Genomic DNA, 1182 nt, shown 5'->3' on the forward strand with positions numbered 1-1182 from the left:
ACCTTATTGATGAAGAGGGCAAGGATGAGCCCCTTCTGTGCGAAGTTTGCGTTAGAGACAAGCCAGTGCAGTCGGAGCTGCGCGCGCAAGGGGACGGTAAGGGGCGGAGGCGCGGGCGCGGGTGGGGTTAGGTTGGGTTGGTGGGGCAGAGGAGAGGTGTCTGGAGGCGTCTATTGATAATGTGGTCTAGTGTTCTGGAGAGTGTCATGCGGCAGTGTCTAAGGGAGTGTCTGGGGGAGTCTTCTCGGAGGCGGTCTCACCTCGCTCTCCTCGTCGGTCGCCTCGAGTGGCAGTAGCTCCGCCGCAACCTGCCAGTAGTGGAGCGAAGACGAGATGGGCCGAGAGGAGCCGAGAGGAGCCGAGAGGAGCCGAGAGGAGCCGAGAGGAGACGAGAGGAGACGAGAGGAGACGAGAGGAGACGAGAGGAGACGAGAGGAGACGAGAGGAGACGAGAGGAGACGAGAGGAGACGAGAGGAGACGAGAGGAGACGAGAGGAGGCGAGAGGAGACGAGAGGAGACGAGAGGAGACGAGAGGAGACGAGAGGAGACGAGAGGAGACGAGAGGGGCCTCCTGAGAGCCGTGCACGAGCCGCAGAGGTGATCTCCCCACATCTCCCCACATCTCCCCCCATCTCCCCACCTGTGAGCCGTGCACGAGCCGCACGACGTCGAGTGCAGAGTGCGAGGCGAGCGTGTGCAGCTCGGTCGCGTGCTCGGCCGCCTACGAGGTGGGGAGATGTGGGGAGGTGTGGGGAGGTGTGGGGAGATGTGGGGAGATGTGGGGAGGTGTGGGGAGGTGTGGGGAGATGTGAGGAGATGTGGGGAGATGTGGGGAGGTGTGAGGAGATGTGGGGAGATGTGGGGAGATGTGGGGAGGTGTGAGGAGATGTGGGGAGATGTGGGGAGATGTGGGGAGATGTGGGGAGATGTGGGGAGATGTGGGGAGATGTGGGGAGATGTGGGGAGATGTGGGGAGGTGTGAGGAGGTGTGGGGAGATGTGGTGTGTGCAGCTCGGCCGCCTTTTTGCACGACATGGCGACGCCCGCGTTGTCGAGCGCATACGACTGCACGACCTGTTGTGACAAAGACTCTCTCTCTCTCTCTCTCTCTCTCTCTCTCTCTCTACACACTCTCTCTCTCTACTCCACATCTCTCCCTATCTCCTCCATACTCTCTACAT

General features: G+C 61.4%; 1 protein-coding gene across 1 annotated transcript in view; it reads right to left on the reverse strand.

The window, feature by feature from the left end:
- EMIHUDRAFT_315693 (hypothetical protein) overlaps positions 1-1182 on the reverse strand; it is a gene marked incomplete at both ends in the record, with an annotated part of 9788 nt that overhangs the window by 7317 nt on the left and 1289 nt on the right. Inside the window, one exon of the mRNA XM_005774902.1 lies at positions 1032-1075. Within this exon, the coding sequence (XP_005774959.1) occupies positions 1032-1075 (44 nt within the window). The remainder of the gene's footprint in view (positions 1-1031; positions 1076-1182) is intronic.

The sequence above is a fragment of the Emiliania huxleyi genome (genome assembly GCF_000372725.1).
Source record: "Emiliania huxleyi CCMP1516 unplaced genomic scaffold EMIHUscaffold_304, whole genome shotgun sequence".
NCBI lineage: Eukaryota > Haptophyta > Isochrysidales > Noelaerhabdaceae > Emiliania > Emiliania huxleyi.